At 35.3% G+C, this 12,806-nt stretch overlaps 1 protein-coding gene across 5 annotated transcripts in view; it reads right to left on the bottom strand.

The window, feature by feature from the left end:
- Positions 1-346: 346 nt before the first annotated feature.
- Positions 347-12,806, bottom strand: part of CDK8 (cyclin dependent kinase 8) — a 96,631-nt gene continuing 84,171 nt past the window's right edge. For 3 of the 5 annotated variants that reach the window (XM_045567597.1, XM_045567602.1, XM_045567601.1), the window contains 7 exons: positions 11,586-11,729; positions 9,036-9,105; positions 8,186-8,258; positions 5,353-5,450; positions 4,550-4,628; positions 4,269-4,427; positions 347-1,639 (listed from right to left, as the gene is read on the bottom strand). In XM_045567597.1, the coding sequence (XP_045423553.1) occupies positions 1,514-1,639; positions 4,269-4,427; positions 4,550-4,628; positions 5,353-5,450; positions 8,186-8,258; positions 9,036-9,105; positions 11,586-11,729 (749 nt within the window). In that variant the 3' untranslated portion in view covers positions 347-1,513. The remainder of the gene's footprint in view (positions 1,640-4,268; positions 4,428-4,549; positions 4,629-5,352; positions 5,451-8,185; positions 8,259-9,035; positions 9,106-11,585; positions 11,730-12,806) is intronic. The other 2 variants (XM_045567598.1, XM_045567599.1) reach the window with 2 other exon arrangements.

The raw sequence follows: 12,806 nt of genomic DNA, 5'->3' as shown, positions 1-12,806 counted from the left end.
GAGGAAAAACAATTATTTGGGATGAAATAGACACATCCCTCTTAGCATAACACAGATCAGGTGTTATTCCAGAGGTCGAGGGCTCATCATCTTTCAATTAGAAAGGTGTCTGTTTCGCATCTTATAGTACTTAGTGTAACTGAAAAACGAATCCATAGATGAGACTTAAGTCACTACTTTGTTATGGAGGCACAACATATAGATATTATTAATGTTATGGAGGCAGAACATATAGATATTATTAATGAAGACTGAAGAGATTTGTGCAGAGGCCACTTGTTAAGGCACATTTTAAAATTAAAACAAAAAACTCTTTGTATATATAAAAAATACAGCTGATTCCATATTTTGATTTATGAAAAATAAATTTATTACATAACACCTTGTTTTTAACAATGTTCAATTATTTTTTTTATTCAGAATACTTGTGTCATTCATGTAAAATAGTTTGATACAGTACATTGTATGTTATAGGTTTTTTTTTTTTCCTCAAAAATTCTAAGGCTCTCCTACTCCTTCTCCTTTGCTGAAGTAAGGGCACCCTAAACAACGTGCGAACAAATTTTTAAAAAGAAAATTAATTGAACAAAATTATAATAGCACTACACCAACCAGCTTTAAAATCAGGACAAAAATATCTGAATTGGATGCCGCACCTCTTTAAAGAAGTTATCATTCATGCTTTTTTCATCTTAAAGCATGCTCACAAATCAGCAACACCAACAGGAAAAATAAAACACTGTCTATGACAATCATTTTAGTTTGTTTGCTGAACCAAACATGTTTATATCAATGACAACATATTTAATTACTATCAAATAGCAGCTTTAATACCAGTCAAGTCACAGATTGAAAATAAAAACAAACTTATAAATTGGAAATTAATCTTTGGGAGTTTTGAAACCTTTCTGGAGAAACTATGTGGCTTTTTGTACTTTCAAAAAAATCCAAGCAATATTCTTGGTCAAAAAACACTGATTAATGTAGAAAATGAATCAACCCACTGATAAGACACTAAAAAGAAAGGTGTACCAAAATAATCTCCTTTTGAGTCTTGGTTATTTCATTGAGTTAACATATACTGTATGTTTCAAGTACCAGTTAAACTTTTGTGTCTGTGTGTACTATTGGTCAGATAACGTTGTTACACTGAAAGAATTCACCACATACAATGACAAATGCTTGCCCCTAGCACATTTCACAGCTTCAACTGCTACAGACTGTCACTGAAAAAAATGCATTGGTCAGTCTGAACCATGTCAAGTAAACTATGGAAGTAGCAAATCCACAACACAAACTGTGCTAGCACTTTCTTTTCAAGTCTAACTCCAAAATAGGTACAACTTGGAAGCCACTACCCCAATCTGTGAAAAGTGGTGGAACTTGGCTACTGGACATTTTGAAGATGTGGGTGTACAGTACATTCTCACGGCCCATACCAGGTTCCTGCGGGGAGCTGCACAGCCAGCCCTGCAGCATTCGCAACAGTGCATTGACAAGATTCGGACGCAGCTCAGTACCGATGTGTCTGATGTGAGTACTGTGGAGGCTGCTGGGAGGTAGCTGAGTATCCCATGCTGCTCTGCGGCTGTGATGTGCTTGGTCCAGGGTTGGGATAGGCAGCATGTGGATTGGAACGCTGGAAAGGAGATGAGGGAGAAGTGTGATTTAGGTGCTTCCTGGGATTGAGCGGCTCTATCCCAAGCAGCAGAGTTTATATGTGACTGAAGTGTCTATACAGGTTTTGTACTATGTACTAGCTTTAGAATTAGAAGACAGAAAACTCAAATCTTTAATATCAACTCTTCTTTAGGAAGGTCAGAAGTACTGCTGGTAAATAATACTAAGCCAAGTATTATTACTATGCTGTGCAAATACCTTTGTTTCTACAGCAATGACCCCCTTTTATGCTGTTTTGTATTTACTTGGGAAATAGTAACTAATTTGCTTGTGATATTTACACATGAACTTAATGGTATATACATTAAAAAATTCAAAGCTAATTTACATGCGCGTTTCTTCAATAGAAAACCTCCCAACACATACATATGACTGAATAAAAATGAATATAAGAAAAGGTACCATAGGATCAATTTCTTTGACATTAATACATTTTTATTTCCTTTAAACTTTTCTTTTTCTTGTTTTTTTTTTTTTTTTGAGACAGTCTCGCTCTGTTGCCCGGGTTGGAGTGAGTGCCGTGGCGTCAGCCTAGCTCACAGCAACCTCAAACTCCTGGGCTTAAGCGATCCTACTGCCTCAGCCTCCCGAGTAGCTGGGACTACAGGCATGCGCCACCATGCCTGGCTAATTTTTTCTATATATATATTTTAGTTGGCCAGATCATCTCTTTCTATTTTTTAGTAGAGACGGGGTCTCACTTTTGCTCAGGCTGGTCCTGAACTCCTGACCTCGAGCGATCCACCTGCCTCGGCCTCCCAGAGTGCTAGGATTATAGGCGTGAGCCACCGCGCCCGGCCTGCTACAAGTTTATATACAAAAGTAAACATATAATCGTAGAAACATAGGAAGAGTGGTATTCTCAATTCTAAAACAGTGATAGAGTTTAGAGTTGTCTAATTTTGATCTGTTATATTATTTCCCTTCCAGCATCTCTCTCATATTATTTGCTCCTAAGACAAACACTATAAAAGATTAACCATAATTTATTACTTTTCTTTCAAAGAATGTTGACTATTTAATAAGTCATATAATTCTAAACTCTGTCAATCCTAGCAAAAATAACATTTAAAAAAGAGTGGACACATAAAATTGTAGTCAGAAATACTATTTTTGAAATCACTCACAAAACCCAGCTATAACTGACCCCAACAAAGCAGAACAGCATCATTTTCTTGGTTTCAGAAGCAAAGATTTGAACACTGTTCTGCTTCATTCTAAGGATGCCATCACCTTAGTGTGCAAATACCTTTGTGAGCAAGAGAGGTGCACTCTTCCCATTCAGAGAGGGAAAAGAAGATGCTGGAACAAACATCAACCCCCACAGATGTCTGTCCTTGATTTCCTTGCTTAGCTAACTGAAAGAGAATCACTCCTTAGACAATGATTTGGTGGTGTGACAGGCTGGACCTCTCCCTTAGCCAAAGCAACGCATTAATATCTAATTCCTGAAGAACAATAATGGGCACTGGGAACCTTATCAGTTTCATAAGATCTCTTTTTCTTTTCTTCCTGAAAGGCAAATAACTCTAATTGGTCAGGTTTTCAGTATCCTTCCCACACTGAAACCCAGTTTAGTTGAGAATGTGACTAGAACAAGCAGAAGAAACAGGCAGGTGTTATAAAATTTTCAAAGCAGGTCTTTCTAAAGGAACTGATAGTGTCACACGATAGGATCCATAAGCAGGCACGGAGCAGCAGGTCTGAGGCCATGCCTGGGTCTGCAACTGGCTCTCTGGGTGGCCACATGCAAGTTATTTAACCTCTCTGAGCCTCAGTTTCCTGAAATGGCAATTACCTCCCAGAGTTAGCATGATGATCAAAGGAAATAATGTATGTTTCATATTTAGTATAACAGCTGACACATAGTAAGTACTCAGTAAGCTGTTATGATTATAGCATCACTAGCACCACTACCATCACTTAAGAAGCACTTACTGTATACTGTGAATGCTAACTAAGAATTTTAATGTAATAATGGCAATAAAAATGATGAAAGTATGTAATAATTGGTATCATTTCTTAAGTGCTTATGTTAGGCTAGCCACTGTGCCTTTGCATACATTATCTCACTTAATCCTAACTACAGCTTCACATTGATCATTATCCATATTCTACAAACAAGGGAACTGAGAACCTCGGAAATTACTACTCAAGTTACACAGAAGTAAATGACCAGGCTGGGATTTGAAAGCCTAGGTTCTTAAGCACTATGGTATATTGTTTCAAAACCATAGATACCATTTATCGAGCTGCTACTATAAACCAGGTGCTAAGACATATCATGTCTGACAATTCCAAGTTGTGTTTTACTAGTCTCATTTTACAGATGAATCTGTCCAACGTCACACAGTTAATAAATGGCAAAATTTACATTTGATCTTTCCAAGTCTTTCTGGTTTAAAAGTCTAAACCCTCCCTATTACACCCCTGTCAATACTTTTCTATGCCAATAACATTTCATGTTTATGTATTCCCCCAGATACACAGAGGTCCGTATTTCTCAATTATATCCCATTTTCTGATGATCACAAATCCACATGCAAACACCAACATGGCAGGTCAACACAAAATAAACTTGGAAGTACCTGATAGTCTGAGGTCATGATTAGTCCACCTGAGGTAGTGGTAGGAGGAACAACTCTCACTTTTTTCAACGGGGGTCCCTGTGTGTGACTGCTGTCTTGATTCCCTGGGTGACCAGTTCCATTAGTGTGGTTATTGCCCTGCTGCTGCTGCTGGTTCTTCTCAATTGGTTAAACAAAAAAATAAAGTTCAACTCAGACGGAGAACAAAACACACGCACACAGGAAAACATTATGGAAGCACTGATGAAAGAAGGAGCTGCCAATTGTACTTTAATACTTACTTTGTCTCCTTTGTCATCAGGTTCTTCTTCTGTTAAAAATTCTCGTTTTGGGTAAGGGATTTGACAACCGGCAAAAACACTGATCATAAGAAAAACAGAAAAATGATTTCTGGTATGCTAATTGATGTTTTGAATGTTTCACCTAGGCAATTGTCACTTTAATCTTCTAAGATGAACTGTGCTTCCCATATGTGCAAATATAAAGCACCTTCCATGCAACTGTGACAACATAGATCTTTTCTCTGTAACCAGTGACATTACGGCAGGCCACTTAAGGGCCTTTCATTGTATAAAAATAATCAATAATCATCTAACATGATTCAGCTTTACTATAGTAGTATTGTTTTATGGCTTTATAATCAAAATATAGATTCCAGCTGAAATATGTGTCACTATTCAAAGGTAATTTTTGTTTTACTCTCTCTATTGGATTTAAAATAAAAGATAGTATAGGGAACACAAATTTATTTGGGAATGGTCTTTGTACTTTTGTAACACAAAACTGTAATTACAAGCAGTAAGCACTGTCAGTGAGTCTGAAGGAGCTACAGCATGCACAATCAACCTGTCACTGAATAACTGGATTATTGCTGAAACTAATGTGATCAACATTTCATAAATCACGGGATGAAGAGAAATGCGTCTTAACCATAAAGCCCCTAAATGACACTTCAATCAGCAGAGCTCATTTTGTGCTTGTCATAAGGATTTCCTTGGGTCCCCAAACAAGAGGAGTGGCAACTTAGAGTTGACAACTAAACTAAATTCCATCACGCTAGTGTGTTAACAAGCTGATCACTTACTCGGATGTAGGAAGTGGGTCTTCTAAGAAATAGGGATCCTGCATAGCCTGTTCTGAGGTAATTCGCTTTATTGGGTCCATGGTGAGCAACTTCTGAAGCTGAAAATATAAATCATAAAAACATTACTGCATTACTTCTCATAGTTACCTTTTAGCACCTATATGAGGGTAATATGTATTTTTTGATGAACATGATGACAATTTGGAGGGTATTTATGCCCCCAAATTAACAACAAAACCCCTAATTATTAAATTTAATGTAGTAATTCACATTCATTCCAAATTCATTATCTCGCTTGATTCTCAAATATTACCAACACTTATGTCTTCTGAATCTAAACCAGTTAACTCCTCCCCTATGTTATCTAAATTGCCTTATCCAATTTAGAATAAGACTAAAATTCTTGTATTTTCTATTCTCCTTCTATTAAGAGGAAAAACTGTTGCAAAACATAATACAGTAGCTCATGTAGCTATTCAAATTTAGAACCCAATTCATTAAAAGTGAATTAAATTAAAAAATCAGTTTCCCAGTCATATTAGGTAATTTCAAGAGCTCAAGAGCCAGATGTGGCCTCGGCTACCCTACCAGAAAGGGCAGATCGTGACAGAAAGTTGTACTGCACAGTGCTGGACTGGCCTACATAAAAAACGTGATAGAACTTGTGAAGCACAGAGTTGTGATTATGAGTGGAGACTCTGGAAGTAGATGGCTTGGTTCAAATCCTGACTCAACATTTATTAAGTTCAGTGACACTGGGCAAATTACTTTAACCCATTTGTCACAGGGAGATTAAAAATAGTACCTATTAGCACAAGTTTGTTTTCAATATTAAATGAACTCATATAAGGAAAGCAATTGTAATGGTGCCTGGCAAAAAGAAAGCACTGTGTAAGTGCTAACTATTATTATTACTGCTACATACAGAAATGTCAAACTAATGTGAAGATTCAGTATTTTTTAGTTAAAACATAGTTCACTGAAGGCTCTATGAACTAGAATATTTGATTCTAATATGTGACTTAGGAGGTTATATTGTGGTCTCTTAGTTTATACTCTGATCCAGTGCAGTGGTTTCTAGATTTTAGCATGTGTCAGCATCACCTGGATTCTTAGAGCAGACCGTGTGGGCCAGAGCCCAAGAACCCACATTTCCAACAAATTTCCAGGTGATGTTATGGTGCTGTACTGTAACCACACTAAAAAAACCAATGAAGCAATAGACACATTAAACTTAAAGGGAGATGACAAATTTTAGAGGATAAAAAGACATAAAATATTTTAAAATGTAAATAAAATGCCAATTTAGTTTTGATGATCTGATATTTCAGTCAAAGCACAATTTCATTTTTATAGTTGAAAGGAAAAGCCTGGATTTGCTATTTAAAATACCCAACAGTTTTAATGGAATTAGAATAGAGCTTTCAAATGGGACCCACCCAAGATTATCCACAATTAAGATACATCACCCCAGTAACAAAAAACAAATAAGCCATAAGGAAGGCATATCCCTAGAGTTTTAGTGCTGATGGTAGGGAAAGTCACCTCAGACTGTAATTGAGTAGCAGGGAATCGGGGCTGGGTGGGTGTCAGAGTGATTCCCCTAAACCATTATTTTTAGTCTACCCCCACTATCACTTTCTTAGACTAAGCCCATAATTTTGACTTAACCTTCCAGTTTGGGTCCTATGGTAAGTACATTATAATAAACCATTATGTGGTTAATATGTTGTGTGGTTATATGATAGGTTTAGCACTGCTTTTTAAATTGCTGATAAGATCTGAAATAGAGGATATAAAATGTGACATAATAAGCAGAAGCAGTAGAGGGAGGGAAAAAAAGCAGAAAGACAAGCAGAAATAGAAGAAATGTTTGCCAAGTGGCCTGGTTGCAATAAAGGAAAGTTTAACCCTTTCAGGCTAGGAGAATTTCCATCTAGGAATACTTGAGAATAAGGATTAAAAGAATTTTAAGGCAAGCAAGACACAACCTGTTTCCCCAAATTCCCCCCATTGTTTTTTGAAACGAGGTCTCACTGTTGCCCAGGCTGGAGTATAGTAATGCAGTCATTGCTCACTGTGGCCTTGAACTCCTCAGCTCAAGTGATCCTCCTGCCTCAGCCTCCTGAGTAGCTAGGAGCAAAGGCTCGCTCCATTACACCTGGGTAATTCTTTAAATTTTTTGTAGAGATAGGGTGTCGCTACATGGTCCAGGATGGTCTTGAACTCCTGGGCTCAAGCTATTCTCCCACTTCGGCCTCTTAAAGTGCTAGGATTACAGGTGCACACCACCACGCCCAGCTAAAAATTCCCTTTATGTGTTATAAACCTTTTTTTGAAAACATAAAGCTGAAAAACACTTAATTATAAGGTTACAATGGTAATTTTATTGCAAACAAATTTAAGTTGGCAACAGTTGAATATAATCCCACCATAATACCATTACACAGTAATAAATATGGCATCTCTCATACATTCCCAGAAAAAGGAAATAACACATACCTTCATTGAAAGATTTCTAATACACAAGAAATTTTAACATAACCAATGAAAAATAGTAAGTATAATTTTAAAAATGTTTTTGACAGATTTCTTACATTACTACCTTTAGGAAATGAATGTGACCAAATATTAGTCTGTCAAACCATGATACAGGTCTGGAAAGGCAAATGTTGATGCCTTCACTGGTAACGCACCGACAAGATCTCTGCATGCACCACTGAAGCTCTCAAAGACTGCTAAGTAACCATATAAATTAACCCAAGAAAGCCTCAGGTTGGGCTAGTCAATTAGGGAAAAATGCATTTCATTAGTACTGTTATCTAAAGCTTACCAAGTGGAATGCTTTACTATCTGGTTTAACTTTATGTTTTTCCATATACTTGATAAGGCTGCAGTTTGTATACCTGAAAGAGAAATACTATGAGATATCTATATTAGACTTGATGTTAATTTAACGTTAAAGTTCTTCCAAACAGAATTATTTTGATCATAACTGATATAAAATATGTGTTGAAAACGGTATCAGCACAAAGAGTATTACATCAATTTTATATTTAATTCAACATCCATAATAGTCACTTTTGAATGGTTACTGATGATTAAATATTAAATGTAAGACAATTTCATGAATAACAGACACTGAATACCTTTTTTCATATGAATTATATTTTAACAATTATTTTAAATAACACCTCAGTCAACAGTTTAACTCAGCCTTACCAATAAGTTTAAAATACATTTGTGATAAGTATATAAACTGTACTTTCCCAATCCTTGACTTTGCATTCTAAATAGGTAAAATATTCATTCTTCTCTACTAAAACTTGTTTAAAATTAATACATAACCTAGGTTGGTAGGCAAGCGGCTATTGGCAAGGTTTATTTATTTTAGTCTCTTATTTCTTTAGCCATGATACTTCCCACTAATGTCTAACTTTCAGCAAGTAGTAAATATGGAAAGAAATGAATTCATTTTTTTTCTCAAATCCAAATCAGATGCTAATATTAGTCATCTTCCTTATATCATTTAGGTATCTTTAGAAATGAAGACTGTCATCATGAAAAATGTTAGCGTTAAACAAGTAAAATTACTTATTAATCTTCTGTTGAATATTCAATCTTATACTGAGTAGTCTGTGAAAGCAAAAATCAACAAAGGGTCTATTTTCTTTTCAACTTACGTATTTCTTCTGAAATCTTTCATTAATGTCGAATGTTCGGGCATCTTTTTTATATCTTCCCAATCTTTATCTGTGAAATACATTGATAAGTTTTTATGTTATCTAGGTTCCTGTTCTCAAAAATTTAAAAGGTTACCATCATTTTTATTACATTTCCTATACTTTTAACCTCCATGAAAGCTCAGACTTTAAATACTCAGCTACAGTAAACATCTTGAACTGTAAATACAATTCCTTACCTCTTTGTATAGCTTTAGATATCTGTTTATCTTTTTAATTTTAAACTGCCTACTTTCTATATGTTTTACTAAGCTGCCTCAATTTCTGTCTCTAGAGGGGAATAAGTTACAAGTAAATATTTCTGTTTCTACTATTAAATAGTCCTATTTCTATTAGTAAAACCACTTATTTTCCCTTTTCCACCAATCTCTTCAATGAGAAGTCTAAGATCTTTCCCCTCAGTGGCTATAAGGTATACTTTTTATGATATGGCTCTCCTTTCACCTTATTAAATATATTGCTTTACATCAGCATTCAACATAAGCAGTAATAACTGTTTGCAGTAGAATGGGGTAGGATACAACTACTGTATTAATAAGTCAGCTGGTACCTTGGCTAATCTTAGTAACATTGCCCAAAACAACTCCAGCTACTTAATTTACCAAATAGATTAAGTACAGAATGTTTTGTTGGCATTAGAGTCACAAACAATACATGCTAGATAACCATCACTGCCAATGGGCTTGTACTGAGAGTCTACTAGGTGCACAGCACTGTAACAGGTAACTTAACAGCACCTTTAGGTTTTAAATGGCCTTTAGAGGTTTGCTTTTCTTTGAACCTACTTGTAAAATTATTAATATTTGCTACCTATCCTCCAAAGATACCACATATTGTAAACTAAATAGATACTCTTAAATGGAATTTTCTTCTGAACTATTTCCTTGCTCCAATTTCTCTATTTTGTCAATTTCTCAAGCTAGAAATCTTGAGATAATCTTTTAGTCTTCCCTTAATTACACAGTTCCTATAAAAAATTAATATTTGTCCTTTATTCTCCATCCTTATTATCACTTTATGCCTGCAGTGCTGCTATAGCAAGCGGCACGTTTCTCGGACTTCAGTTTCCTCTTCTTAACTGATTTTTACCAGCCACTGCCTTACTAATCTTTCTAAAATGTACCATAAATCATCTCTCTAGTACTGCAGACCTTATCATGGTCTCTTAGTCTTTAGCATATGAGATCTAACCTCTGCTGCCTGCTCTTCAGGCTCCCTATAAACAGCCCACCCTCACTGCTCAACCACACATTAAGCGTCGTCTCCCACAGAGGTGTTTGCCACGTCCACCCCCTCTAGAAGCACATTCCTCTCCCTGTGGGCTTCAGAAATGGTGGGCACATGCAGAAGCAGGAAGGAAAGGTCATTCCTATCTATCTACTCAAACCACACCTATTTTTTAAACATTCTACTTATAGCAGGACAATGTAAACTCCAAGAGGGCAAGAATCACGTCTGTTACATCATCAATATTTTTTACTTAAGACAGTGCCTGGCACATGGCAGGCACTCAAATATTTAGTGAATAAATGAAATTCTCATCACAACAAAGTGCTCACTCCAAGACTGTTGACCAATTTTTGAGAGAGGTAGTATCTGTGTAGTTATTCTGCATTTACTGACAATTAACACCCTTATAAGGGAATGTAGAACTAAGGCTAATTACAGATATATCTGGGAGTTTTGAGTTATAATGACCTGAGAAATATTCCTAATAAGAAACAATTTCTATTAAATACTTGACTAACCATAATTATTTAGATGTTTTAAACACATTCTCATTATTCTGGACCTGTGCACAGTTTTTGGTAACTGATGAACTACCATTCTGTACTATAACTAGGGACTGAGATATAGTAGGAGAGAACTAATGACAGGGAGGGGACACCTGTAAACTGTCTCCCTGTTGCAAAACAGTGGGCTAGCTCACCATGGAGTACTGTGAGTTTCACCCACATCCTGAATGTTCTAACAGAACATTTAAAAGACTGTTCTTATTGACAAGGGTTATACAGCAAAAATGCTGTTATTCAATATAATTCCATTCTGTGTAGTGCCCTAAATAGAAATGATGTTCCACATCTGTATTCAAATGCCAAATAGGGGCAAGATTATATGTGCTGCCAGAAAAAAATTCCTACTAATGAATTTTATTTATAGTTTCTACTGGTAAGAACTAAAGGCACCTTTTTAATATGGATATTGCAAATATCTTTTTCATTTCAGATATCAAGCAACAAAACAAAAAAGCAAAACAAAATGAAACAAAAATACAGTCCTCAAATTCAAGAAACCCATAAGTATTTTCATGCTAAGATGTGAACTCCACAAATTTTGCTATTTCTATGGATCTTTGATAAATACAAGTCATAGAAACAAAGAATCGAGTACTAGTAGCTTTTATCAACTAAAAATATACAGCTTTCCAATGAAGACATGTAAGTTCAAACAACAGTGATTTAAAAACAAAAACAAAAACATAATGTGTACCTGCAGGAAATCCCATTACATTGAATATTCTGTCCAGCTGGTCATGGTGATAAGGATTACTAGTTTTGATGTCCTCTTGTCGACAGTGAAATATTGGTTCTGACGTTAGTAGTTCTGCAAATATACACCCTATAGCCCAAATATCTTTAAAATAAAAAGAAAAAAAAAAAGAAAAGAAAAAAAAGGCAAGGAAAAAAGAAAAAGAAAGGAGGAAAATAAAGTGGTTCTTTCCAAAAGAAAATACATTTTTATTTTGGTGGGGAGTGTTTTTTCTTTCTTTCTTTCCCTAATAAGTCATATTAATTCCCAAGCAATTATGATAACTAAAATCACAAAACATTATTTGTAAATATATACTTCCATGCCACCCACCCCAAATTTTCATTCCCTATTTATACCTCCATCCCACCGAGTGGCTTCACACTAAGCCTAACTGAACTTATTAGCTGGATTTCTGGCAAGTTTTAAATGCCTCAAATATTACCTTTTCTATGAAATACATACAAAGCTGCATATGGAGCATGGAAACCACAAACAAAGAAAACTAAACAAAAAATAAACAGAAAACTCAAACAGCCTGTGAAATTAAGCATCTGCCAAAAACAATCGGCACAAATTTTTATAATAATTTTTTTATTTATTTACTTGCTAATTTGTAAAGTCTAATAATTATCTTCTCATGTTAACATTAATTAACAAGGTGCTATTCCAAGAGACAGTACTTGACCTCAAAGAGTCTAATGAAACAGCATTTCTACTTTAATGGTTTTTCTTTTAAAGAGTTTCTTTATGCTATAGCAGAGTTGGATTTTGCAAATTTAAGGACAAGGAAATAGCAAAATACTACCTTTAAAATGGGCTATGAATTCATAAGAATTATTTACAAAAGCCAGGCTAATGGATTTCTCTGTATACAACAAAGTAAATTCCCTTCATTCACGATACATTTACTTTAATTCACATTAAATTTGTACTCAATAGAACTGTTAATAGAGGCAAGATCTTTATGCCAATTTAGAATTTAAAGCTGAAAATATTTCATTTCTACCCTTAACAAATCCCTAAATTGGAAATGTTAATTACCCTACAGTAAGAACAATGGTGTGCACACAGCAGACACTCAGTAAGTGGTTTCTGATTGATGTAACCAATACCTGTGGCAAATATAAATGACAATAGGGTACAAATAAAAATTACTATATCATTAAAGCTGATTGTTTA

The sequence above is a fragment of the Lemur catta genome, chromosome 13, assembly GCF_020740605.2.
Source record: "Lemur catta isolate mLemCat1 chromosome 13, mLemCat1.pri, whole genome shotgun sequence".
In the NCBI taxonomy this organism is placed as follows: Eukaryota; Metazoa; Chordata; class Mammalia; order Primates; family Lemuridae; genus Lemur; species Lemur catta.
This window is presented reverse-complemented; position numbering and strand designations above follow the sequence as displayed.